Raw genomic sequence first — 26412 nt, 5'->3', positions numbered from 1 at the left:
GAGCTGGTCTTGGGATTTTCAAATGGAAACTTTTGGATGGATCAAAGTGAAGATTTGGTGTCCCTGAACACCACCCTGACTGACAGTAGAAATAAGGGGGAAAAAAGTGGTCCTTTGGGCTTTTCTTTAAAAAGGCTTGTGGGTAAGCTGTTGGAAGTCCTTGGTTGGCAAATGGGTAGGACTTTGCCAGACTGAATCCATTTGAGTGGTAGCTGTTGGTTTGTGAGCATATGGGAGGGGGGTGAAACTGAAGAGCAAGAGATAACAGGAAGATTAAGACTTAATGGAGGAGAAGACTTATTGATGGGTGAATACAGGGATGATGGAGGGATCGATAAACTTGTGTATATATGTGTGTGTTTGTGTGTGTGTGTGTATGTGTGTGTGTGCATGCGCATGTGTATTTGTTTGCCAACCCTATAATGCTTATCTGTCAACACTCACACAAAAACACACCAAATCAGGTGGTATTGCTCTGTTTATCAGCCTGTGAAATCCACTGTGATCCTCCACAGGAAATGATATGACAATGTCTTCCAGGTGGCCAATCACAACAGACCAGGGTGTGGCCCGCTACAGCCAATCATCTCCCTTATTCTAAATGACTGTAATCAAACCACAATTTGATACAATTATACAAACATAAGTTCTTTCTGTGTGTGTGTGTTTGTGTGTGTGAGAGAGAATGGGAAAAAGAGTGTGTGGGTGTGTGTGTGTGGTCTATGCATGTTTCTGTATGTTTTTAGATGGTGGAGATAACATATGTCTGGGATGTTGTTTGGCTTACGATGAGGGCGTGTTGTTTTAAGGCAGTAGATAGTCATCGTCATGTTCAGTCTGTTGGTGGGATCTATGATTGAATGTGAGAGAGGAACACTTATTCATATATGCATAGAAATACGTAGCCAAACACACACGTGTGTGCACACACAAGAGTGTGAAAGTTCCACAAAAATGAGATGTGTTTTTATGAGTGCTGACCTGGGGTCAGCAAGCATTTCTTCCATCTCATTCACGCAGATGAAATGAAATGAAAGTCCAATCTCCAAACAGTCCCCCAGTGCATTACTGTTTTTGCAAGTTACAGCTAACCAGCTAAAAACAAATTAAAAGCACATTGTTTAAGTGTAAATACCATCTATAATCCATGTCAGATGGGTGGGTGGACTGTGATTTGAAAAGCCCTGCCTGGTGGCAGTGTTAAAGGGATAGTCAATGTAATGTGAATGCATGCATACATACATGAACTCATAATATTCTGAATTCTTGCCACTATTGGTAGGTCTTATGAATTAAGGAAATCTTTCAAATCTTACACATTGGCTGAGTGTATATACTCCGATCAGCAAAAACATTAAAACCACTGTCAGGTAAGTGAATAACTATGATTATCTCATTACAATGGCACCTGCCAAGGGGTGGGATATATTAGGCAGCAAGTGAACAGTCAGATCTTGAAGTTGATGTGTTGTAAGGAGGGAAAAGGGGCAAGAAGAACGATCTGAGCCAAATTGTGATGGCTAGATGACTGGGTCAGCGCATCTCCAAAACAGCAGGTCTTGTCGGGTGTCCCAGTATGCAGTGGTCAGTACCAAAAGTGGTTCAAAGAAGGGCCACTGTTGAACCCGTGACAGGGTCATGGGCACCCAAGGCTTATTGATATGCATGGGGAGCGAAGGCTAGCCTGTCTTGTCTGATCCCACAGAAGAGCTAATGTAGCTCAAATTGCTAAAAAAGTTAACGCTGGTTATGATAGACAGGTGTCAGGACACACAGTATATCACAGCTTGCTGCATAGCCACAGACCGGTCAGAGTTCCCATGTTGATCCCTGTCCAGTGCAATGTGCACGTGAGCGTCATAACTGAACCATGGAGCAATGGAAGGAGGTGGCCTGGGTCTGATAAATCACGTTTTCTTTTACATCAAGTTTTCTTTTACATCAAGTGGATGACTGGGTGCATGTGTATCATTTACCTGGGGGAGAGATGGCACCAGGATGCATTATGGGAAGAAGGCAAGCCAGCGGAGACAGTGTGGTGCTCTGGGCAATGTCCTGCTGGGAAACCTTGGGTCCTAGCATTCATGTGGATGTTACTTTGACACGTACCACCTACCTAAACATTTTTGCAGACCAAGTGCACTCCTGCATCTGGTCTTCATAACGTCTTGGTGCCAGGACAAACTTCACAGTTCTTGTGGAGTCCATGCCTTGATGGGTCAGAGCTGTTTTGGTGGCATGAGGGGGACCTACACAATATTAGGCAGGTGGATTTAATGTTTTGGCTGATCAGTGTAGATAGTTTTATAATATTTTACACCTTTTCTGTTTCTTCTAGTTCATACACCAGCTCATTTGAATACACACCTCTCATTTTATATATAGTTTTTCATGCCTATTTTTGTATGCAGGTGAGAGGCCACCTGCCTATTTCCTCTTCTACTTTAAGTAATATGTCATCAACCTTACTTTTTACTTCTTTCATTTGTTTTTGTACCAATGTCCCATTTGTGTTTTCTAGCTTATATTCTAATTCTTGTATACCATAGAATAACTAACTTCATCATTGTTTTTTTTTTAAAATATATTTCCATTTTTTTTATTGATGTGCCACACTGAAGGCACTTGCTTCATAGGACATTTCAGTTACATAGTTGTTCAATTTAAGATGTCTGTTTTTGTACTTATGTTGTTGGTTCTCAAGTAAGGAGTATTAGGTGAGAGTACTATAAGCCCCACAGGCTTCTGTTCTCAGCCTGTGCAATCTTTATTGAGCTGTTGTTTGAGTTGTATGTTTTTCCTTGTGTGAAATTAATCAATTAAAAAAAATCTCAATAATTTTCTATTCAGTAGGCCCTCTTTTATTAACCACAGAGTTTCTCTTACTCATATTCAAATATATTGTTAAGGGAACTGAGTTGTCATCAGATACATCTGCTATTCTTATTTTGCAATCTGCCACAATGACATAATTTTCCTGTGATGTAATAATCCAGTTCAATCTAAATTATTTTAATCTAATTAATCTGGCAGCTGTATAATGAATGAATGTGCAGTGCGATGGGGTGTGATGGAGGTGAGGTGTCTCTGCAGTGGGGCGTGATAAGGGAGGAGAGAGATTTCATGTTGATTTCTAAGTCAGTTTTGATTAACCAGCAGCCCACCCAGAAGAAAACACTATATGGACTTCCCTCACTCTCTTTCTGTCTCTCTCTCTCTCCCTCTTGCTGTTTTTTCCCCTTTTCTCTTTTTTCCTCTGTAATTTTCTTTCTCTGTTTCATGGTGGGTGCACATTTTTTAAGCGTTGTCGAAGCAAGGCTTTTTGTGTTTGTTTCTGTGACTGTTAGTGCATGTTTTTGCTCCTTCAGAAGTCTTCCTGAGCAGGTGTGGAGCTGACCTGAATCCCCCTTTGTGTGTGTGTGTGTGTATGTGTGTGTGTGTGTGTGCGTGTGGTGTGTGCGCGTGTGCGCTTTAAGTTTGTGTTTTACCGCCTCACTGACTTGGAACCACAACACATCTGAAACCTGTTAAAACACACACACACACACACACAGTATTGCATCACTTTCCTTTCCTCAAAGTACCTCTCCATATCTCCTTCCAAGAGTGAACCACGCTTTTAATAAAACTGACATTCACCATAACCCACTGGAGTACTCCCTACTACTGGTCTAACCCTTGGATTAAATCCAGGCTGGTCGATAACATAGACATAGTTGCTATTAGGGTATGACATCAAATAAGGCCATTAATTGCGGAAAAAAACTTCTTCTTAGCTAAATCACAAATTGTTTTAATATGTAATATAATCTAGATAAATATTCTAATTAGGGAACTATAATGTTACTGAAATGATTAATTTTAGAAGTCATTTCATTTCACACAACACATATTGATCAGTCTCTCTTTTTATCTACTCTTCCCCATTTACTTATTTCCGTCTCTCCCCTTTCTCCTCCTCTCATTTTTTTCCCCTGTCATTTACTTTCTGCTCTTACTTTCCCCTCCTCCTCCCCCCCCACGCAGGGAGCTGAGGGGGGTTGTGGTGACCTTAAGTTCAGACGGCCACCTCCAGTGCTCCTACATGGGCACCGACCCCTCCTTCTTCTCCACACCCAAGGTGGATGCACGGGAGGCTGATTACCAGCAGGTGGATGCTGAAATGAGGAGCCTGCAGAAATTCATTAGGGAGGCCACCAAGACCCAGGGTAAGGCATGGTAGAAATGCCAAAAATCCAGAAATGAGCACAAACTACCATTGGAATGGTTACGTTCCTTACTTTGATTCGTTTTGCATGCTATGGAAAAGCACCATGGGGATATACATGATCTTAGAACTGATGGAAATTTAATAAAGATAATTGAATATAGACCTGAGTAGAACCAAAGCAGAAGCCACTGGAACTTAACAGGGATAAAGAGCCTGCAGAATTTCATCAGAGAGGCTACTGGGACTCTGGATGGGAGCTTTACCATGTAGAAATCTGTCTGAAAGCATTATAACACCAAGTTCGTTTGGAGTATTTATTTTTAACCCTGCAATGTTTTCCCTTGGTATCGCATTTGCTTGGTTATATATGAAGACAACAATCACACTTAGGTGCAGACCAAAACAATTGGACCAAGACCACCAAGGTACACTTCCATATGAAATATGGAGCAGGTCCTCTGCATTGGGCATGCAATCTGACTCAGTTCATGAAATTGATATGCATTATGGGATTGACCTGCATTGAGTCGGTAGGCTAGGTCTCTAGTAATGCATCTGCACAACAATGCTTTCGAGGCTTTCTTGTCTGATTTGCATGGAAAGTGCTTGTATATGAAACTCTTGGTATGTTAAACACAGGATCACAGCAAAGGCAATGATCCATAGGCAAAGCTGGTGCTGATGCTCCACTTGATGTTCTCAGTGTGTCAAGTAGGAAAATTGCTGTTAACTATTACAAAGAGACTGCTCATGTTTACACCAGAGGACAGTGAAATTCCTTTACAAAAACTCTGACAAATGAACGAATAGTTTTTGTTTGTTTTTTTGTTTGTGAATTCTGGTTCACTTAGCAACATTGTCATGTGAAATGCAATAAGGAAAAGAAAATATATTCCCTGATTTGGAATAAAGCAGATGAATCACATGTTTGAAAATATCTTGAACCACTGGGCTAGATTAAAGAGAGAAATAAAAACACTGAGAATTGTCCAGAACATCAGTGATTCTAGAAGAAGTGGTAGTTTTGGGAAGTCTAACCCATTAAAATCATGTGCTTTTTTTTGTTACTTTCAATTAAACGTTTGATCTCAACCACGTTTCCCACAGTGACAAGCAACAACATGTTTACACTTCATTCATAGCACCCTCAGAACCAGCAGAGCTAGGTACCACAGGACAACATGGGTGATCTAGGACTATGGGTGTAAAAATTTATAAAAGCACTGATTTTTTGCTGATTGACTGAATAAACACATTTTAATGAACAACTGAAACTGCCTTTAGAGAGGGGACAAGACTTTTAAGTCACTCTGCGCACCCAAATGGCTTTCTGCCACTGAACCCCTCCCATTTCCTGAAACTAATTTTTAGTAGATGCCAGACTAATACACACTGATGGCACCCCAATTCATTAAAAATGTTGGTGAGTTCGAAACACAGCTCCTGCAGTCCTCTTCCATTCACTGACATTTACTCTACCTATTAGACTAGACTCTGATCCATCTGACTTGCATATAATGAGCACAAGTCCCTAAAGTAGCTACCATGGACTACAGTGATGCGGGTCAGTGTTGAGCGTATATGAGAACACAGCTGCAAACCTAACATTAACCTCTCTCACACAGACATCCTCCCCAAAGCTGACACTGAAGAGGACCTGGCTGTCACAGCTACCGTCTGCACCAGCATGGACAGCCCATCAGTAAATTCTCACACACAAACAAATACACACATATGACATACTGTAGATACCTCCCTCTCTCTCTCTCTCTCTCTCTCTCTCTCTCTCTCTCTCTCTCTCTCTCTCTCTCTCTCTCTCTCTCTCTCTCTCTCTCTCTCTCTCTCTCTCTCTCTCTCTCTCTCTCTCTCTCTCCCTCTCTCTCTGTCTGTCTCTCCCACACACACACACAAACCTATGAACATACTGATATTCACAAAGCCTGTATACTGATTCATTTAAGACCATGGTCTCACACAGACTTTTTTGCCTCTTTCCAGCAAGCTCTGATCCAGGACATTGATGGTCTCCTGGTCCCATCAGTCACTGTCAAGGTAAACTAACATTGACACATGCAAAAAAAATAACACAACTTTTAGAGCTTCTGACCTAAATTACTCTCTTCTCTTTTCCTTGTTGTGTTTAAATATCAACTACCACTTCTCTAACTTTCTCCCCTCTCTCTTCTCTGTTTTGCATCGCTTCTTATCTTACAAATGTTTGATGTTTCCCATCTGTCTCTCTTCCTCCCTCTTCTGCCTACCCCTCTTTTCTGTTTTGCTTCTTCTTTTCTATCTACTCTCTTCTCCTGTGTGTGTCTAGGTGAAAGTGAAGGCCAGCTCTCCCCTGCATGGCTGTAAGCTGACCGTCTGCGTCCAGCCTCCTCTGGCTGTCACTCAGGATCAGTTTGCCCTGGAGCCCATGGGTCAGTGCACACAAACATCTTCTATCATTCACTTGCTGCATGGCTGGTTGGTGAACTCTTTCATTTTTTACTAGCAGGGTAGCTGGCTGGTTAATTGAATTTAAGGCTAGCTATATCTGGTAGATTGACTGTCAGGCATCCTGGCTTGTTGGCTGGATGGTTGACCACCAAGATAACTAACTTGTTGGCTGACTGTAAGGCTATCTTGCAAGGGAGCTGGTCTCAAGGCAGCATACATTGTGAGGCGTTCAGGCTATATCTACCTCTCTTTGTCTCTCTCTATGTTGTGTGAGTGATGAATGAGTATTCCCACTTCTCTCACATCTTTCCCTGATCGGTCACTTCCAAACATTTACACACACTTTTTCCGGAGTCGGCTTCTTTGCTGCCCTGCTCTCCTATTGTAGAATGAGATGGAATGACTGATGATCAGATAGATAGGACAAAAAGACAGTGAATGCCTGGCTGAAGGGGAGACATAAGCTGGTCTGTGTTCTGTTCACCCTTTATCAGTCCTCCTGTGTGTGTGTGTGTGTGTGTGTGTGTGTGTGTGTGTGTGTGTGTGTGTGTGTGTGTGTGTGTGTGTGTGTGTGTGTGTTTTTTCACGGTCACCTTGACCAGCCAGTGTTTGCTTTCATCTTAATCACATTGGCACCTGTCAGGCAGCCCTGTAACCCTAAACACAGATAAACCTTATCTAGCTATTAGAAACTGACCACAAGGATTGGAGCACAACAGCTGATTGGCCTACACGTTTATCCTTGTATTTGATGTCCTCTGTTTTCTGCATTGCATGCTTTCTCACTTGTGTGTTAAGGGATTAGAACCACTCACCCCAGCAGTGTTTTTAGTGCCTTGCTCTACCCACTAAGCCGCACACGGAATGGAACCACTAAACATGACAGTGTTAGTGCCTTGCTTTACTCTCTCAGCTACACAACCATCAAGATTTAATCTCCTAGACTGCCAATATTATTCCCTTCCTAGAATTCTCATTCATGAGCGTCCGTGAGCCCAGAATCAATGAGGGTGTTTGCAGTCACATCAATATTTTAGACGCGCCTATGTTTTAAGGCAGTATTTTGATTTAAGCATTAATGTGGTTCAAAATAACATGATCTCTGTAGTGTCCGGGTACAATTAGGATTTTTAAGTTATCGGTCTGAGATTAACAGTCTGAGGTGTTTGCATTGTAAAAGCAACATCCTGAAACACCACTAAGACGTGTACATGGATCAATAAATAGAAGGAGAGAACACAAATCTTAATCAACTTATGCATACTCTGATTTTGACCTTACCCTGGTAAAGATAATCTAACAAAGGTGTTTGCATTACTGTGTCTAAAGTCAGACTAACTGGTCTTCATCTGCCGAAGATCTCATCATGAATGTGCACGTTAATGTACTCTACAAGGCTCAGTGGCTCTGAGTCTGGAGCACCTTAAATTTGATTGGTTGTACTGTTGCCTCTTAAACATCCATACAGGCAAGTATCTACCCTACTAGCAGTTATTTGAATATGGATGAAAGATGGGTAAATCAAGCAAGATTAAGCGTGAGGGATATATGTATAAGCATAATGAAAATTGTGTCCATGCAATGTGTGTGACATACAGAAAATAAGCTTGTGTTTTAAGGGAATATGGTCCTGTGTAAAAAAAAAAATTTTAAAAAGAGGGGGGAAATTGCCTTTTTTGTAGTAATTGTTTGATAATGACTAAAATGGTTGATTTCTGGGGTTGTTTTTTTTTTTTTTTGGTTTCTTTTTTTATGGGGCAAGAAGAAACCAGAAAAGTTCTCAGCTGGCACACAGTCATTTATTCGAAGACCTGATCCTTTTTTCTGACATTCACTTTCAGTCGGCAGTCACTGAAGCTTAATTTACCACTATTAATTTCAACAGCACTATGGTTAGTGCTAGCTGTTCAGAGGTTCTTCTCTTAAGGTCCTTTGTTAGCAAGCCTCTGGTTTCAAAACAGAGGGGGAGAGGAGGAGAGAAGTGTAGAGAACAGAGGACCTGAAACCTGCTGGTGACTCACGGCACAGTTGCATTCACACCACAAAACACTCACTATGTTTATGGAGATTTAGGTAGTGGGCATAGGGCTCAGACACACATAAAACACACACACACACACACACGCACAGTGAGGTGGCAGAGGGTGGGTGTGTTTATGCCATGCTCTTTGTCTTCTGGCTCTAGCCTCTGCCTGTCCATCAACAGCTCTCTACTGGGAAACATGAGACTCACACATGCCCACACACATACGCATGTATACATTTGCACACTCCCTGCAAATTATACACTTACATAAACAAGCAAGCTCACTTCCTCTCACTTAAAAACAAAATTCATAAAAGTACACACTCTCATTCCTCACTCTCTTTAATATCAGTTTCTAGACCCCTAGGTTTCTCCTTTGGTTCTTTCTCTCTTCGATTTATCCCCTGCCCCCCTTCTCACACCCACTAACACATGCACACCTCCCACTGGCATCACCCTCACATTTGTCTCCCTAGGTGACCTCCCGCTGGCCTTCATTGGCCCGGAATGTGTCAGCAGGGCTCTGGGTATAGGGGACCACCACGACTTACCCTTAAAAGTCAGTTTTGGCCCCAAACGAAGCATTTTACATCCATCCAGCCACCGAGGAAAAGGTCTTTTAATGGAGGCTGTGTGAGATTAATGGACGCTCGGGCTTGGTTTCTAGTCCCAGCTAGAAGGCCTGTGATTTAGTCCAGCATATAACACTCAGCGCTGTTTCCCAAAGCCACATGCATGATCTTAAGCGTGGCTCTGGTGTATGGGGAGTTACACACAAATAGATATTTTAGATTCACGCACACACTCAGAAATGGAAATGGAGACACAGACACGCTTGTGTACTTTTGAAAGTTTGGATATTTCTTCTTGTGTCTAAACACAGATATAGACATATTTCTTGCAGGCAGTAAAGGCACACGCAATCATATATTTTCATAGACAAGCATAAGAAACTATCTACACTCACACACACTCGTACATGTGTATTTTCACCATGCACACAGAGCACATAGATCAAGTTGTCCAGCTCTCCTTGTCATCCTCTCTTCATGTCTCTGTTTCTCATCATCTCTATCTCTTCATCTCTCACACTTAGCTGACCGTCTCTCTCTACCGCTTCCATCTCTCTTTCTTTCTGGTCCACCCTTTTCACCCTCTTTCTACATCTTTCTCTGTCTCCCCCTTGCTCTCTCTCCCTTGTCTCTCACTCATGCTCTGCATGTCTCTGTCCTCCTTGACTGCTCTTTTTCTCACCTAAATGTGCACACACACACACACACACACACACACACACACACACACACATACATTGAGGTTCTGTCTTGCTTTGTGACATGCATCGCAACAGCTGTGCGAGTGTGTGTATGTGAGAATGTGTGTGTTTGGCTCAGCTCCTCTCCTGTCCATGTGTCTTTGATTCCCTGGCTCAGTGTGCGTCCACAGTTGTCAAAGTGTGTAAGTAAGCTTGAGTGAATATTTGGTACTCTGTGTTTTTTTGTGTGTGTCTGTTGGTGTGTGTGTATGAGAGAGAGAGAGAGAGAGAGAGAGAGAGAGAGAGAGAGAGAGAGAGAGAGAGAGAGAGAGAGAGGGTAAATGACTGCAATGGTAAGAGTGTGTGTTTATGTGTGTATATGGTTGTGTGTGTATGTCAGTTTATTTAGAAAGTATGTTTAACAGGTTGGTCAGTGTTTGTCTTTACAGCAAACATCAGACACAAATACAGATTATGGACAAAAATAACTGCAGCAAGACACAAGGAATGTGTGTGTGTGTGTGTGTGTGTGTGTGTGTGTGTGTGTGTGTGTGTGTGTCTGTGTGTGTGTGTCTGTGTGTGTGTGTCTGTGTGCGTGCGGCGGAAAAGGAAAAGAGGAGTACAGAGGGAAGGAAGGGGAAAGGGGTGAAAATTGAGGGGTAATGGGGAGAGGAGAGAGGAGGTAGCAGCTTCTAACTTTTATTGTTGTTCTAGTCTTTATTCGTCTCAGATGGCAACTCAATCCCCGTTCTCCACACACTACCTCCTTTGTTCCCCCTCTTTTTCTCTCTTGCTCTTTCTCTCTCGCTAACTCTCCCAAGCTCTGTGTACCACTTTCTTTCCTTCCCTTTTTGTCTCTCCCCCTCTTTGTCACTGCCATTCTGTTGTCTTGTTCTCTCTCTCTGTCTGTTTGTATCTCTCGTCCTCTGTCATTCTCTCTCTCTCTCTCTCTCTCTCTCTCTCTCTCTCTCTCTCTCTCTCTCTCTCTCTCTCTCTCTCTCTCTCTCTCTCAGCCACTGTCCGTCTCTTGCTTTATGTACCTCTTTTTCCATCCCATTATGTTCTTGAGGCTATGTAGTAATCATTACAACTAGATTAGACCACACACAAACACAGACACATATAAACACACACGTCAACACACTAACAAAGTGCATCACATCATTTTCACGGGAGGCTTACTCTGACACCACAGGCTCCAGTGTGCCAGGGCGTGTGTTGTGTACATGTCTGATGTGTTCCCAGCTCCACAAAGAAAGCCAGGCCTTAGCCCGTTTATGGCCAGTCAAGGGGCTCATCTCAATTGGGAACTATTCCATTTTGTTTGAGCCCCGCTAGCCAGAGCATAGGTCTCTTAGGATCACGATGTTGGTCTGTTCACCGCTTTGGTCACATCGGGTGTAAGGATATGTACTACCTATAACAGCTACTGGTTGTCCTGAGTGGGGCTTCTTACTCGCTCCTAAGTGGACTGTCCACGTACGAGAGCTGTGCCTTCTAAAACAGTCAACAAATTCCAGCATGCAATTCGTGAAGAGTGTGTGAAACTGTGTTGTGTTTGGCAACCCGTACATGAGAGAGACTAAACCACTTGTGGGACACTTAGACTCTTAGGCCACTATCTTTGTATGAAGCCATGAAGAAGTGTCATATTCCTAAGGTGCAGTGTTTTCTCCTTGCATTGTACGCATTAGTATTTTGGTCACAATGTGCCAAAGGGAGGGGGGGAGTGCGGTAGGGGTTATGGCATTGGCAATTCAGTGGCTCACTGCCATTTTGATCCCAAAGACGACTGATTTGCACCATCCACCGCCTGCCTGCTCGGACCTGGTCAACGGCACGAGCGCAAGGCGCACTTGATTTTTTTTGACATTTTTGTCACTTAAGTTCGTCATGTTAGTTGATGAAGGCGCGACCTAGTAGACCTCTATCTCCACAAAGGCATAGGTTTCTATTTCTTAAAAGAGTTAATAAATAATTAACTATCGGAATGACACCTATCCAGCTGAGAAAAGGCAGAAGCTGGGCCTATTTATTCTTGCATGTTCAGTGCTAATCAGAGAGAGGATGTTTGTGTAAAGGAAGGTAAGTCATATTTGATAAGATAGGTCTGCCATGACAACTCATACTCGTGGGTGTCATATCTTGTTGTTTTTGTTTTTTTAAGATTATTTTTTGTCATTTCCCACCTTTATTTGATAGCGATAGTAGAGAAAGACAGGAAAGGCTAGGGAGAGAGATGGGATAACATGCAGCAAAGGGTTCTAACCCAGGCCGCTGCGGTAAGGACTTAGCCTTATGTGGTACACGCTCTATCAGTTGAGCCACCGGGGTGCCCCCATCCTGAAGTTTCTGATTGAAATTTTGTTGAAATAAAATCTGGTCCAAGTTTTCCTGGTGATTCCCACTCCTTCCGCACAAGGATATTGGTTTCTTCTTGGAACAGGCTGCACTTCCTTGCTTCCATCATTTAAGGTGTATAGGAGGAGGTTATGCATGATGAGTTTCTGTCAAACGTGTGGTACAAGTAGGATGGCAGCCGATCTAGACCCTACACAGAGATTTGATCAAGGAGTCCTGACTCGTAAAGGTTAAGTGTCAGCGTTTTACCTCTTATTAGTGTTCACCCGAGATTCCCTTTTTGTGCCTCCGGACGTGTCAAGATGTGACACACACACACACACACACACACACACACACACACACACACACACACACACACACACACACACATACGCCGCCTCTTGCTGTGTGATACATGTCACCATTGCCACCCCTCTTGACCCCTGACCTCTTCCAAACAGCCAGTAGTCAGTCTAACCTGAGTTGTCAGCCTCTTAACCCTGAACCCTCAGGACAGCCGAGGCTCAAGTCACAGTCATAGAGTGAGAGACAAAAACTTCACATTTTGCTTTCTTCATTCAGACACATTGGCAGTATAGTTAATGTAATATCCACACAAGTACAGCAAACTGAACTCAACAGAGAGAGAGCGAGAGAGAGAGCGAGAGAGAGAAAGATTACGCAGCGTGTATTGGTTTTGGTCTTAGCGGCAGTGTTAATGGGTCTGGTAACGTTTAGAGCTCTCTGACCTGACCATAACTTGACCTGTCAGGTTAAAAGCCCGCTGTTGAATGACAGAGAGAGGAAGAGAGAACGGAGGGGTTGAGAGTGGGACAGAATGACAGAGAGAGATAGAGGAGAGATGGAGACAGAGTGAGAGAGGAGATTGAGGAGGAGGAGGGGAGAGATATGAAAGAGACAACAGAAGTGGGAGGCCATCAGGTCAGGGTGTCTGATGGAGTGTGGAAAAAGTCTCCCTCTTCCCACCGGCCTTTCTCTTTTCTGCTGTCTCCTTCTCGCGCTTTCTCTGCCCCCCCCCTTTTTTTCTTTCTGACTTTGTCTATCTTCTTTTCTCTCTGTTGAGCAGGGGGTTGTCATATCTCCTTTCATCTGCTTTCATCCATCTTTTCCTCTTCCTTTGCTTTTTCTCTCCTGCCTCTTCTCTCATCCTCTCTTCTTCTGTCTGGACTCAGCCGTGGGTTTGGCTGTTTTTATGTGCACACGCATGTGTGTGTGTGTGTGTGTGTGTGTGTGTGTGTGTGTGTGTGTGTGTGTGTGTGTGTGTGTGTGTGTGTGTGTGTGTGTGTGTGTGTGCATACGCGCGTGCTTGTCTGGGGGGGGGCAGATGGTACAGTCTTAGAAGTACAGAACATTTTTACTCGACATAATTTAGGAGCAACCCAAGTGTTTTGGGGTGCATCTTAAGATATATATGCTGTTGTAAGAAAGTAAGCATTTGCGTTTATTTTTGTCTTGCTTTCTTTAGTTAACTTTATAATCCACTTTGGTAACAAAACTGGCAAATTTAAGTTGTTTTTTCCCCCCTCCCACCACCACCACTATTCTCTTTTAGCCATGAGGTTTGATGTGAGGTAGGTTTTCACAGAAACACCATCAACAGGGATGACAGTAAAATGTGCTCTATCACTTTTAACATGATCAATAAAAGATCAATAAACGTTTTTCAGCATTTCCGATGTGTCAGCTTGCTTTTTGGTAAGCAAAAAAAAACCAAAACAAAAACCATGATTCAGATCAGCTAACATTTTGAACTGCTGCAAAAGTATTTGTTTTACAATTTTAGTGTTACGCATCCATCCAGGGTGTTCTGTCAACAATATGTAACATTCACTACTCGACTGAAAATGTGCAGTCAATACTCCAATTACAAATGCCACAGCACACAGAATTTTGTAGAACTGTGCTTCACATCTATGCCTCTATTATGTCCTTGAAATTTATTTGATATTATTTTTTCTGTTAGATTCCAAAACGTGGAAGGTTTCAATATGTAATATCTGTACTTGAGGTGATATTTATGTAAATCAAATACACTCACACACACACACACCACACACACTAACTTGTAAATAGCTGAGGGTTCTCTCTCTCTCTCTCTCACACACACACACACACACACACACACACACACACACACACACACACACACACACACACACACACCACACACACAGACTAGTAAATAGCTGGGGGTTCTTTCTCTCTCTCTCACACTCACACACACAACACGGTGGTGTGGTGGTGTAATGGGGCGTGATGTTCCTAAGCAGGGCTCCAGACCTCAGCCCACAGGTGACTGAACTCCAGCTATTTACTGTTTTGTGTGTGTGTGTGTGTGTGGGTATGTGAGTGTTATGCATGTGTGTGTGTGTGTGTGTGTGTGTGTGTGTGTGTGTGTGTGTGTGTGTGTGTGTGTGTGTGTGTGTGTGTGTGTGTGTGTGTGAGTGAGTGAGTGTTATGCATGTGTGTGTGTCTTACTAAAGCCATTAGCTGTAATGTATCCTTTCCTCACTGTTTGCATTTGATCCCTACCTTTTCAATGGTTTATTTGCTCGCTCTCTCTCTCTCTCTCTCTCTCTCTCTCTCTCTCTCTCTCTCTCTCTCTCTCTCTCTCTCTCTCTCTCTCTCTCATCCATCCACTCACTATCTCACTCTTTCTTTCCTCCTGTCTCGTCTCCTGCATTCTCTCCCTCTTTCCCTCCTGCTCTCTTATTCTCTCTCAAGGTATTTAAGGGGAAGCTACAACTCATCGCCTTTCTCTCATGCCATATAAAAGTTGTGTGTGTGTGTGTGTGTGTATTTTAGAGGGTCTGGTTCATGTTGGTTATGCGGTATCCTGTCCTGTCCACACCTTGAAAATGCTGACTCTCAGTTTGGTTTTGTGTATTTGTGTGTGTGTATGTGTTCCTGTTAATTTTTCTCGGTTTTGTCATGTGTGTGTGCACGCGCACATGTGCAATACGTGTTTGTGTGTGTGTTTATGTTGATGTTGTTCTGTTCTACCCCAGAAGTGGGATTGTCTGCTGTGTTATTGTGTATTTGTGTGTGTGTGTGTGTATGTGCGCGCGCGTGCGCATGCTTGCGTTTCTCTTGATATGTTTATGTGGTTATGTTTGTGTGTAATTCTATTTGTGTGTGTGTTTATATATACATATATATATATATATATATGTGTGTGTGTGTGTGTGTGTGTGCGCGCACACGTGTGCATGCTTGCGTTTCTCTTGATATGTTTATGTGGTTATGTTTGTGTTTATTTCTATTTGTGTGTGTGTTTATATGTGTGTGTCTTTAATAATATTAATATATCTGTGTCGCACCCCAGATATGGGATCCTCTTCTGTTGTGGAGTTTTCTGCTTTCCTCAATGGTCACTACCCCCCTGCTGACCTGACAGGGGACATAGCTGTATCCTACAGTTCCCCAACAGGTATACACACACACACACACACACACACACACACACACACACACACACGCAATGCTTATTTTCATTGTTTTTGAACAAGTTTTATTGAAAACCTTGAATTTCAGATCACTAACAGTTGATTTTCACCTTAAATCACAGCAGCAACACACCAGCCAGCATTTCCCAGCACAGAAAAGATAGTTCCAACACTCCTCTAAAGAAACTTTAAATACGTGTTAGTAGTGTTCTGATGTTGTCTGCACTGTGTCCATGTCTTTTTACCTTTAACAGTCGTGACAACTTAGAGCACAGGAATGAACTAAAGCAGCAGTGAAATGTGTGTAGCAGTAGTTGCTTGTCTGCAACATTATAGTGTCCTGAAAACCACTTCAGGAAACATCTTTGGCAAAGCTATTTTGACCTTGACCAATAATTTCAGTAACGTAACAGCATGGACAGTTGTCCATAACTGCCAGAGGAAGTGTCCAACATTAAATCAATTGACTATCTATGCCTAGTGCAACAACAGTGACTCGTAATACTGTCAGTTGAGAGCAGCACGGACAGAAATGTCATGTGAGGGGAATGCTGACCTCTTTGACATTGATGTGTAGCAGCACTGACGGTCTCCATCAGAGACCGCAGTTCATAATGGTATTGACATCAGCTAGCTGGAACACTGAGCGCACCGGTTATGTACCCTTTGAAACCCTGACTGAGCAGGGCTGTGTTCCCTCCAGGCATCTGCTTCTGAGCCCTGCAGTACTTCTGGAAGACATTAGTTTTCCTTGTGGACTAACAAAAACCTCTCTTTATTTCAAATGTAACTGGCTGCCCCCCCCCAATGCAGACCCCCCCCAAAAAAGCAGCAGCTTGCGGGGGAAAAAAGAAAAAGGGGGTTTTAGTTCCTATTGTTTCTCTTGGACCCTGTCTGTACACCCCACCCCACCCCACCCTGGCCCACTTACCAATAACACATTAAATGTGAAACGGCATGGAAACATCAGGAGGCATTTTCCTCCCTCAAGCTTTTATTGTGATGCTAAAAATAGGAAGCAGTTGGGAAAAGAGAGGAGTCTGGACTCTTTTAGTGGGGGTGGTGTGTGTGTGTGTGTGTGTGTGTGTGTGTGTGTGTGTGTGTGTGCAGAAGGGGGGATCCTATGTCCCGGACGGATGAGTTGGATCGCACGCAGGTTTGGGATATAATAGGTCAATTTAAAGGAGTGAGCAAGGAAAGCTGTTAGGATGGAAGAGATGGAAGGAGTGAGAGAGAGAGGGGCATGTTGTAATTAGGAGATAAACACAGAATGGGGGCGAGTGAAGACCAGGCCTATGCATGTATGCACCTGACAGCATACAGCAACATAAACATGTATGTAAGGCCTACACAGGGGCTCACACACACGGATAGATACAATATCCATGTATGTACATGTCCGTCAACTTTGGTGGAGAATTACCACCTGCTACCAACTAAATACAAACAGACTACAGCCATATTACCTGATAAACAAGCGTCGTCTGGATATATTATTCCTTTTTTTTTTATCTAGTTCACTGCTAAAAAAGGGAAAGGGGCTGCTAAGTTGGTAACTGGTAACCAATGATGGTTGGTCACCTGTGACAGCTGACCAACCATCATGTGGAAGTCTTATTCAGTTAATTCAACATTTATCCTGTGGTAATATATCAAAAACTAACGGTGGTTGGTAATGTAGTCTATCCTAACCAGCTGTATTAACAGGTAAGCAGCCATCATTCAGAGGTCCTGTTCCGTTCTGAACAGTCAGTTGGTAGGTTTCAGAAATGGCAGGGTTTTGTTTTTTCTTCACAAAATTGGATACTGAGCGACGCACCCAGTTTTTTATAAAAAGAAACATGAAGCGATGTGTGGAGACTGATAAGCACTGAACGTAATGTTCCAGGCGGCTGATGTTTTTTTTTTTAATTAATGATCTTACGTTCCATATCATCGGTAGTATATAAATAACCTTGGACTGATATATTGATTATTTATTATGAACCTCACTGGAGATAGTTATCTTATTTAAGAACCAGATCTTTCTTCTTTTCTTTTTTTTTCTCCCCTTTTTCTCCTCAATTGTATCCAGCCAATTACCCCACTCTTCCGAGCTGTCCCGGCCGCTGCTCCACCCCCTCTGCCAATCCGGGGAGGGCTGCATACTACCACATGCCTCCTCCGATACATGTGGAGTCGCCAGCCGGTTCTTTTCACCTGAGAGTGAGGAGTTTCACCAGGGGGACGTAGTGCATGGGAGGATCACACTATTCCCCCCACTTCCCCCTCTCCCCCAAACAGGCGCCCTGACTGACCAGACGGGGCGCTAGTGCAGCGACCAGGACACATACCCACATCCGGCTTCCCACCCGCAAACATGGCCAATTGTGTCTGTAGGGACGCCCGACCAAGCCGGAGGTAACACGGGGATTCGATCCAGCAATCCCTGTGTTGGTAGGCAATGGAATAGACCGCCACGCTACCTGGACGCCCCTTTCCTCCTTTCTTTTAACACTGAATTTTTCTCCAATGTTGCCGTATTGCTTCAAATCAGTATGACAACGTTTTTCTGTATACTGTCATTGCCTACCGCCGCGGTTGACACAGATTTCTGCAATAGCAACTGTAATGGCTGTTTTTTTACAGCCAAAATATGAATGTAGTAGCATCAGATGGACTACCTTGAGCTGTAAAGTGTGTGTGTGTGTGTGTGTGTGTGTGTGTGTGTGTGTGTGTCTCTAAACTCTAGATTAGTACCACTGAGCACCAGCAGTGCTAATCTCCGGTATTGCCTTGTCTCCTTGCCTCTCTACGCACACTCTCTACTTTCCTATTCTGTCATCCTCTCTTCCGCCTTCCCACTAAATGCTTTCTCAGTATGAGAAGTTTTCATCATTCTCTCTCTCTCCTCTCTCTCTCTCTGTCTGTCTCCATCTCTCTCCCACCCTCTTTCTGTCACTCTCTCCCAGTTCCCACCCAGAGGCGATCATTACATCCTAAACCCTCCTATAGCTACTGTCCTCCTCCTAAAGCCCTACAAAGGAACTGACATTTGAGGAGGGCTCTTGACTCCTTAAGCCTGTCAAAGGTGGGGTGATGGCGACTGGCGGTAACATTCTAGAAAGAATTTCATTACCAGACACCCTGGGAGTTTTCCCTAACACTCTGACAATAGGATTTACACAAGTGCACTTCCAAATGATCAAGTGGGTTAAAAGACACTTAACAGTACATCGCTACCTCTTGCACAGTAGCCAGTTTCAGCTCAGTGCAACCTTATTGGACAAAGGCACCCTGGAGCTGTGCTGTTAGTTCCCATGATGCTCAGCTGTTATGCTTTATTGGACTCTTGCAGTACACTGGGAGAGCAAGTTTGCGATCTTGGTTTGTTTACCTATGTTTTATTTGTTCTTGTGTACCCACACTTCTTTGAAGAAAATAGTTTCAGATCCTACACATGCACAAGTTGATATTTTATTAAAATTATTGTACCACAAATTGACACATCAGTGATGTGTCAATTCTGCCTTGGTGTTTGTATGTTTTGTTTGTGCGATAGTTTTATACTATTTGCAAACTAATTTCCCTGTAAAGGACAATAAAGACACTTTGACTTTGACATGACTTTGACTAAGGATGTTCTCCACTGCAATTAAAGGAACTTCAGAGACAGAAAATATTTGGCTGTACCTCACAGCAAGCAGCATCAAAGTTTTACCTTTAATTCCAGTAAAGAGCGCCCCCTGGAAATTGCTGATGTAATAAGATGGATCCTTCATCACTACCTTGTATTGGTGGGGAATCTTGCTTGTACTAATGAGAGCTATGCTGTCCAGAGCTTGGCTCCTGATAGGGTCACCCAAGGTGGATAGGTCAAGAGTGAGGTTCCAGACGAAGTGCGATCCAACAAAGACCTCAGCTGCGAAATCAGCGGATGATGTCTTCAGGTTACAATGCCAGTGAAGGTGGATGAATGCTGCAACAGAGGGTGGTCCCCAATCGTCTTTGTTCTCCATACCATTGGAATCTTGCCACCCACTGCCAAGAACTGTGTGGTGGCTGCAGGTACATCAGCCTTTCCACATGAAAAGCTGTCACGTGCAGACGTCCTTCCGCAAGGATCAACCCATAAACATCCTGGGTCAAAGCCCTGTGGCAATCAGAAAGAGATGATGGGGGCAGGACAGTGAAATCTGGCAACCCCTAGCCACAACCAGGCACACATGCAGTCGGTGTGTGATCAGTAGTGAAGGCAAAGGGGTTTCTTGGCTGCTGCACCCATGATGACTGAGCAGCCCTATTTAGGATCTGCTCTGCTCACCCCAGTTGGGGAGGGGCTTGAAAGGGTGCCCTAAACATAGTTTTCCTCATTCCCCCTGTCTGGACCACTGCATCCGGAGGGATCACCACCATGTGGTCAGAAACAGAAATTCTTATATTTTGGAGCCTGGAACATATGAACCCTCATGGACAATCAGTCCAACAATCGACTTGAATTGCGTACTGTCATCATCGTCCGAGGGCTGAGAAGATTCTGGATTGATATTGCTGTACTCTCTGAAACCCGATTGGCCGACCAAGGGCAGCTGAAAGAGAAGGGTGGTTACACTTTTATCTGGAAAGGAAAAACAACTGATGAGCCAAGGATCCACGGTGGGCTTAGCCATCAAAAACAGCCTCATTTGCCACCTTGCTGAGCTTCCTCTGGGCATCAGTAACAACCTGATGACAGTACTACTGGCGCTTGTAAATAATCAAAGCATCATTGTCATCAGTGCCTATGCTCCAACACTTGACTCACAAGATGAAGTAAAGAAGACTTTGTATACCAACCTTAACAATGTCCGGTAACACTTTAGTATGGGGAACGTAGTCACCATTAATTAGGTGCTTATTAGCATGCAAATGAGCAACATATTGGATCTTAATTGGTCATTATTACGTACTCATTAATGCCTTATTCTGCATGGCCTTATTATACAACAAGTAAGCCATTAACTATGAGTTTTCCCTCTATAACCTCAGAATTATTGCTTATTAGTAGTACCATCTCAATATGCTTTGCTTAGTATGGACTTTATAAGGTGGTAGTACCACAAGAAGAGTTATTCTCCCTTACTAACACTTAATGAATATGGTCTGTTCTTACATAACAAAACACAAAACTACAAGTGTTAATAGTGTTAAATTACTGTAAATTAAGTTTTTGTTACTTAGAATATGTTCCCCATACTAAAGTGACATCTTGATCATTACTAATTCACTAGTAATTAAGTTTTTTTATGTTCCCCATACTTAAGTGTTACCCAGTGTTCTTACCAAAGTCCCCAAGGAGGATAAGATAATCCTGCTTGGAGATTTCAATGTCTGAGTGGGACGAAATTACAACTTGTGGACAGGCATAATTGGTAAGGAAAGAGTTGGAAACACAAACGCCAATGGCATCCTGCTATTAACAGCATGCTGAGAATACAGCCTAATCAAGTCAAGGTTATTTGTATAGCCTAAATTCACAAGGTAGTCCCAAAGGGCTTTACAGTCAGTACAATATACCAAAGTCAACAACACACTCTTCCGCCAGAAGAACAATTTTAAAACAACCTGGAGGCACCCTCGTTCTAACATTTGGCACCTCATTGACTACATCATCGTCTGTCAAAGAGACCAATGAAAGGTACTTAACACCAGAGTGATGATCAGTGTAGATGACTGCTGGACTGACCACCGCCTTATGTGCTCCACCCTATCCATCCAACTTCATCGGAAAAGAAGGGTGCAGAAAAAAAGAACGGCCCAAACCACAACCTTGAAAGACTTACTGGTACCTCCTCTTGTCAACAGTTCCAGGCCATGCTCAGTACATCAATGCCCAAGCAATATCCAGATGATATTGAAAGCCACTGGGATATGCCCAGGACTGCTATCACTGGCACCTGTAAAACCCCTCTTGGACACAAGATGAAGAACCATCAAGATTGGTTTGATGAGGATGACCTGGAAATCCAATGGTTAATCAACATCAAGAGCCAAGCCTTTACCATCTGGTAAAATGACATCGACTGCCAGAACAAATGAGCTGCCCATGCAAGAGCAAAGTCAGCCATCCAAAGCCGGGTCAGGGAATTGAAGAACCAGTGGTGGACAAAGAAGGCCCTTGAGATCCAGCACCTTGCAGATGCTGGGGATACCAGAGGCTTCTTTGATGCTACTAAAGCAATATACGGTCCCAGCCACTGCTGTCTAAGCCCCCTTCTCTCCAAAGATGGGCACACACTGCTAACAGACAATAAGTCAATCAAAGAGAGGTGAAAAGAGCACTACCAGGACCTTTTAAACCAGGAATCTAGCCCTGAGATGGATGCCCTCCAGCAACTCCCTCAACAACCCAAACAGGAGGACATGGCAGCACAACTTAGTTTAAGAGAAGTCCGGGAGGCCATCAGGAAGATTAAAATCAATAAGGCTGCTGTTCCTGATGGAATACCAGCAGAAGTACTGAGGGCAGGTGGACCTACACTCCTCAGACATACCCATGTCCTGCAACTTGAAATATGGGAAAAAGAGGAAATCCTTGGGCAACTTAGGGACACACTCATTGTCTCTATCTTTAAGAAAAGGGACAAAGCTGAGTGCAGAAACTACCATGGCATTTTCTTGTTTTCCACCATAGGGAAGCCCTGGCTAGGGTCTTGGCCAACAGACTCCTTCCAATATCAGAGGAAATTCTGCCAGAATCCCAGAGTGGTTTTCATCCTAACAGAATCACCATGGACATGATTTTTTACTGTTTGCCAACTCCAAGAAAAAGCCCAAGAACAGAATTAGCCATTGTACATGGCCCTCATAGACTTAACCAAAGCTTTTGATTCCATAAACTGCCAGGTCCTCTGACTAGTTCTATCAAAAATAGGCTGCCGTGACAAATATATCAGAGTACTATGACTACTACATGATAATATGCTGGCTAGAGTACTCAGCAGTTATCGAGACAAGACTTCAAGTTCCACACAGGAGTTAAACAAGGCTTTGTCATTACCCCAACTCTGCTGTCTGTCTTCATTGCCACCATTCTCCACCTCACAGGCCCCAATCTGCCTCAGGGAGACCAAATCATGTACAGGACTGATGGGAATCTTCTCAATATTAACAGATTCAGGACTAAAGGTAAAACTACCACCACGTCAATCATAAAGCTTTAGTACACCGATGACAACGCCTTAGTGCCCCTCGTAGAAGAAGAACTACAGAGCATAAAGGACGCCTTTGCAAAGGCATACAAACAGCTTGGCTTGGCCATTAACATAAAAAAAGACCCATATCCTCTACAAACCCCCACCCAACAGAAATATGCCTGCTCAGCTCCATCCATCTCTGTATACAACACCAGACTCAAACGTGGAACAGTTCACATATCTTGACCGCCTTCTCTTCTCCAAAGCCGTTCAAATATGCCATTCTGCTTGCATATTTTGGCTTGGTATATGGCCCAAACGATGACAGCAATTATGAACAAATGCCACTTCTGCCGATGGTCTTTTGTGGATAGCTATCCCAGAAGAAAAACAAGCTCTCCTTTCTCCACCTGCCAACCCCACGAGATTTCTGACCAATGAACGAAGGGACAGCTCCCATATGGCTTTTGTTGATACATTTTTGTTCATTTGACATTTTGCCAAACTGAACCAAAAGGAAAATCTAACAAAGTAGCAACTCATCCACTGATTCAGACCAAAGCAAAAGGATTATAGGTGTGAAAACGCCCCTTGTGTGTGAATTAGTACATATAGTCCATGGGCCAGACGATATTTCGGTACACTCAAGGTGGCAAAACTTACTTATAATTTTTGAAAGGATCCATGTCTGTAGATGATATTTTGGTATGATAACCATTCCTGAGTGGCAGCTGTATCACATTTATCAGCTCATGAAGTTAACCACCCGCTAAACTAAATTGCATTTTAGACGCTGGTGCATATCCTGGTTTAGCCTCATGGTCAGGAGATTTTTCAATGATCTATAATATTGTCTTTGGTATCATTTTAAAGGGGACCTTCTTAGCTTTCATTCAAGCCCTGTTGTGGATATTTCTCACAAATATAGAGGTCACTTGAGCTCTTCAACCCGTCAATAACACACATCTTTCTGCAATTTTCGCCTAAACTATATACTTTCTTTTAGCCCTGTGGCATCTAGGAATATCAGGGACACAAAACACAAACACTGGAATACTCACAGGACTGTAAAGATTCAGGAAATGTATAATATACCCATACTATTTCATTGTGTGAGGTGATTGTGAGCCTTAAATGAGAACTAGACCAAAGCCAGTTAGGTCACAAACTGGTCTCTATACATTTGTTTAAATACACAATCAAAATACATGATAAAAAGGAATACCATAGTGAGGTAATGAACTATTTTAATATTTTAAACAACATTGACATTTACATATACTTAGTCAATGATACATGTAATCCCATATCATTAGTGGGTATATGTAATGGTAATGGGTAGGGTAATGGGTATATGTGAATATGGTTACATTATTGTTATCAAGCTCTGGGTAACCAAGTCCAGAATCAACATCCTGTGCATCAATAGACTACTACCACAGTAATACCATCAGAATCATCACACTGTCATTCATCAAACTGCTCGTTTCTCTCATCATCTGACTCCCCAAGTTCAAAGTCCAGTTCTGGACCATCCTGCTGTTTTTGGTTACTGCAGGTCTGTAACCTGCACATGTCTGTGCATGGAAGTCCATTTGACAGGTACATGCAGCTTGGCATTTTGCATGAATGCACACACTTGCATGTTAGCATTTCCAAGACCACATCTGGTGCAGGTGGGGAGCGCATCCAGTAAATGGCCAGCTTGCCTTCATCGTCTGTCCATCCATACTCAGTAGGGCTTGGCACCACAGGGTTAGCCTGCAGACAGCACTTCCATATTGCTGCCTGATAGTTGGCTCGTTGAACATGCATAAAGAGACAGTCTCTACATGGTGGCAGCTGGCTGGACTCAACCTCTCCCCTTTTGGTGCAGAAGAGCTGGTAACGCAGTTTGTTCACCTCAGGAGTGCTGCTATTAGCAACATACATCCGACAGGTGAACTGCTCAATTTTCTGGAACAGCTCATCACTCACATTCCATGTCTGTCCCAGTTGACTAAAAGTCTCTTGGCAGGAAGTGTGCTTTCTCACTATCTTCAGGGCATTCAGCTTCCCTCGACCAGCGAATGCACTGACAGTGTTGCAGCCTGTGAAGACATGTAAGCCAATTAGGCTGTCACAGATGCCGTCTCCAAGTGAACTTGCCAGTTTGGTGATGTCGACAAACCGTGTGCGGTTCTGAGTCCCACACTTCTGGTAGATGGGACAGGTGATGTCCTTCTGGAAGCCAAGACAAAGCACCATGACATCAGTGTCCTCAGCTGTGATGATAACTGACTTTGAGCCCGCATTTGCTGCATGCAATGCATGCAGGAGCAGACGGGTGTCAGCTTCTTCATGTGTGAAGTGCAGTTCTGCTGCTTCCTCACACCCATCTTCTGTCAACTTGTAGCAGGTTTCCTCACAGGTCATGTACAACACCTTGCCATGCAGCATAGCTCTGTATCGTTGGAGTTTCCACTCTTCCACCAGAAACTTGATGAGACTGGTCTTGTTGGAGGAACTGCACAGAAATTTTCTCCACTGCTGGACGTGGTGTCCCCCTGCAAGATTCTTGTACTGGAGAGTGATGTCTCCACCCCGGTTCAGTCGTTCAGCATCTTTGATCGAAGTCTGGTGATAGACATCAAAAACAACATCAATCCTCCCACTCTGTGCTCCCTCATGGAGGACCTGGGTCAAGGCTGACTCTGCCACCTGTGCAAAGGTTTTGTTGTTGCCATTCATTTTTTGGACCAGGCTCATCCCATCAATGATGGAAGTAGATGGGATTGGGATGTCTTCTGCAGGAGATACATTCTTTTCAAGCTCTCTGGCAAGTGCAGCCTTGTTTGTTTTTCATAAGGACCCATCAGCATTTGCCAGTGCCCATGGTAGTGGGCCCAATGGGTAGGCAAGGACATCCTTCAGATTCACCTTCCTGCTTTCAGCCACCAGGATCATGTGACTGAAAAGGTTTCTATCTGCCTTCAGAACCACATCCTGTGCTTTCTTTCCATGAGCTTGTTTTGTGCTGACATTGGAGAATGTTTTCAGACTTTGCTTGGTCATCTTGTCGTGGAATTTCACAGGTGGTGGGTCTGCATCTAACCTTGTTTGCTGGAATGCTTGGTAGGCCTCTTCTCCTTTCTCAAGAGCTCTCAAGAGATCTATGGTCACATCAGGTGGAGCCATGTTGCCAGTGGAGAGGCTAACCAAATCAATCTCATCAGGGGACATAGGATTGAGCCAGTTATTCTCCATAAAGTCCATGAGAGACTGGACATCTGCTTCATCTCTCTTGATCCTTGGACTCTGTAGATCTGGATGAGACCATTTGCACCTGCCTTGACCTGTCAGGTCTCTCAGCTGTCTGAGGTACATGCTTCTATACTCAGCTGTGAGATAATATTTGGTCACAGCTCCTGGCTTCAAGCTGAATCCCTTTGTCCCTCCAGCTGTTTGGGTGTCTTTGTTCACCGTTTCTTCTATAGCTTGGTCAACAGGGATTCGGCCAAAGGGATTGGTGGAGCCCA

The 26412-nt window shown here is 43.5% G+C and overlaps 1 protein-coding gene across 1 annotated transcript in view; it reads left to right on the top strand.

Moving 5' to 3' along the window:
- bbs9 (Bardet-Biedl syndrome 9) overlaps positions 1 to 26412 on the top strand; it is a 233569-nt gene that overhangs the window by 50078 nt on the left and 157079 nt on the right. The window contains exons 10-14 of the mRNA XM_056286937.1: positions 4027 to 4208; positions 5836 to 5912; positions 6209 to 6262; positions 6531 to 6633; positions 15620 to 15724. Coding sequence (XP_056142912.1) covers positions 4027 to 4208; positions 5836 to 5912; positions 6209 to 6262; positions 6531 to 6633; positions 15620 to 15724 — 521 coding nt within the window. The remainder of the gene's footprint in view (positions 1 to 4026; positions 4209 to 5835; positions 5913 to 6208; positions 6263 to 6530; positions 6634 to 15619; positions 15725 to 26412) is intronic.

This window comes from Lampris incognitus, chromosome 9 (assembly GCF_029633865.1).
Source record: "Lampris incognitus isolate fLamInc1 chromosome 9, fLamInc1.hap2, whole genome shotgun sequence".
In the NCBI taxonomy this organism is placed as follows: Eukaryota; Metazoa; Chordata; class Actinopteri; order Lampriformes; family Lampridae; genus Lampris; species Lampris incognitus.
This window is presented reverse-complemented; position numbering and strand designations above follow the sequence as displayed.